The sequence below is a fragment of the Aplysia californica genome, unplaced genomic scaffold (assembly GCF_000002075.1).
Source record: "Aplysia californica isolate F4 #8 unplaced genomic scaffold, AplCal3.0 scaffold01111, whole genome shotgun sequence".
NCBI lineage: Eukaryota > Metazoa > Mollusca > Gastropoda > Aplysiida > Aplysiidae > Aplysia > Aplysia californica.
The window spans coordinates 155,692-156,987 of record NW_004798381.1 but is presented as its reverse complement, the minus strand read 5'-3'; the positions used below and the strand labels follow the sequence as shown (position 1 = coordinate 156,987).

Here is a 1,296-nt window from a genome sequence, read left to right as displayed (position 1 = left end):
TATATATATCTCAGAAGACGAGAATTCGTCGAGGGATGCACTCTTGACTTGTACCCCAAATTGCCAACAAAACAGACCTTATTAGCGTGCTGGCACAGTAGAACGCCTGTCTCCAAGATGTTGAAAAAGTTCTCCGCCGTGACGTCATTCTTGTAGAGGCAGGAGAACCAATCAGCGAGATCCTCCTTCATTGCGTATAGGTACTCGTCGTTGGTTGTGAAGCTGCGCAGTGACTTTGGCTCTAGCACCAGCAGCGTCCCCCCGGCACCATCCGCCTCGCCAGCCTCGTTCGTGCTGCTGCTACACGTGCTCGCACCGTCACTCGTGCTCACGTAGTACCCAGAATCCTTGCCGAAGGTCCCTCCCCCTCCTCCGGCACCTCCTCCACTTCCAATCCCACTCAACCGTTCAGAGCCGACGACATTCCCACTGCCGGAAATGACACCAAACGCAGGACTGCCGTAGACGCCGTGAGGGGCAGTGGAGCCATACGGTAACCGAGTTCCGTTGGGTCCCTGGAGGAAACTGCCGTGGAGGGCATGTCCTTGATCTTCATGCATTTGGTGGTGGTGGTATTTGTAGCTTCCGGGGCTATCAGACGCCATGATGAGGTCTAGCAAACCCCACAGGCTTGTCCTCGCCACATGGGCCCACGCGAGTCGCCTCTTTCTTGGAAAGAGTCAAGAGTGATTGTTGGCAAGTAGTAACTGACATCAAAAGAAAGTGCGTTTATAGACAGGGAACATTCAAGTGGCGTATTCGTGGAATCCAATCTGTTAATGACGATTAGACCTTTACACATGACACTGTCGAAGTCTGCATCATCAGAGGCGCTCAGTACTAATGTCTATAGGCTGGGGCAAATAATCCACCCACTCCCCCGATGAGGAAGCAGCTGTGAGAAAACAATGCGAGTGATGATCTTGATCACGGTAGTAGACGCTAGGGATGTGACGAAGCATTAGGCCACACCCGTTATCTGAGGGAAAGATGGAGAGGAAAAAGAGATCCGTTGTAATGATTTTCCATTTTACATACCCTCAATCAATAGAATTTAGATCATATAGGCGGTGGACTGCAGCAACTGGGACTGGGTGTAGATATTTAGTCAAAACACACACAAACACGCATACACACATACAGGGGCGAAGCGTCTATAAAATAAAATAATCACTGCTTCCCTTCCTAATTTTGAAACATTGTCGCTGTCAAATTCACCTATAAACGTAAACCTCATAAATTAAATGTAAAAAGACGTTCATAATCAACAATGAACAGTATGCCTAATATTCAAAA

General features: G+C 48.5%; 1 protein-coding gene across 3 annotated transcripts in view; it reads right to left on the bottom strand.

Moving 5' to 3' along the window:
• The window catches only part of LOC101849509 (GAS2-like protein 2), a gene marked incomplete at its 3' end in the record, with an annotated part of 48,336 nt that overhangs the window by 28,534 nt on the left and 18,506 nt on the right, over positions 1 to 1,296 (bottom strand). For all 3 annotated transcript variants that reach the window (XM_035973296.1, XM_013090023.2, XM_035973297.1), the window contains 1 exon segment: positions 78 to 979. In XM_035973296.1, the coding sequence (XP_035829189.1) occupies positions 78 to 605 (528 nt within the window).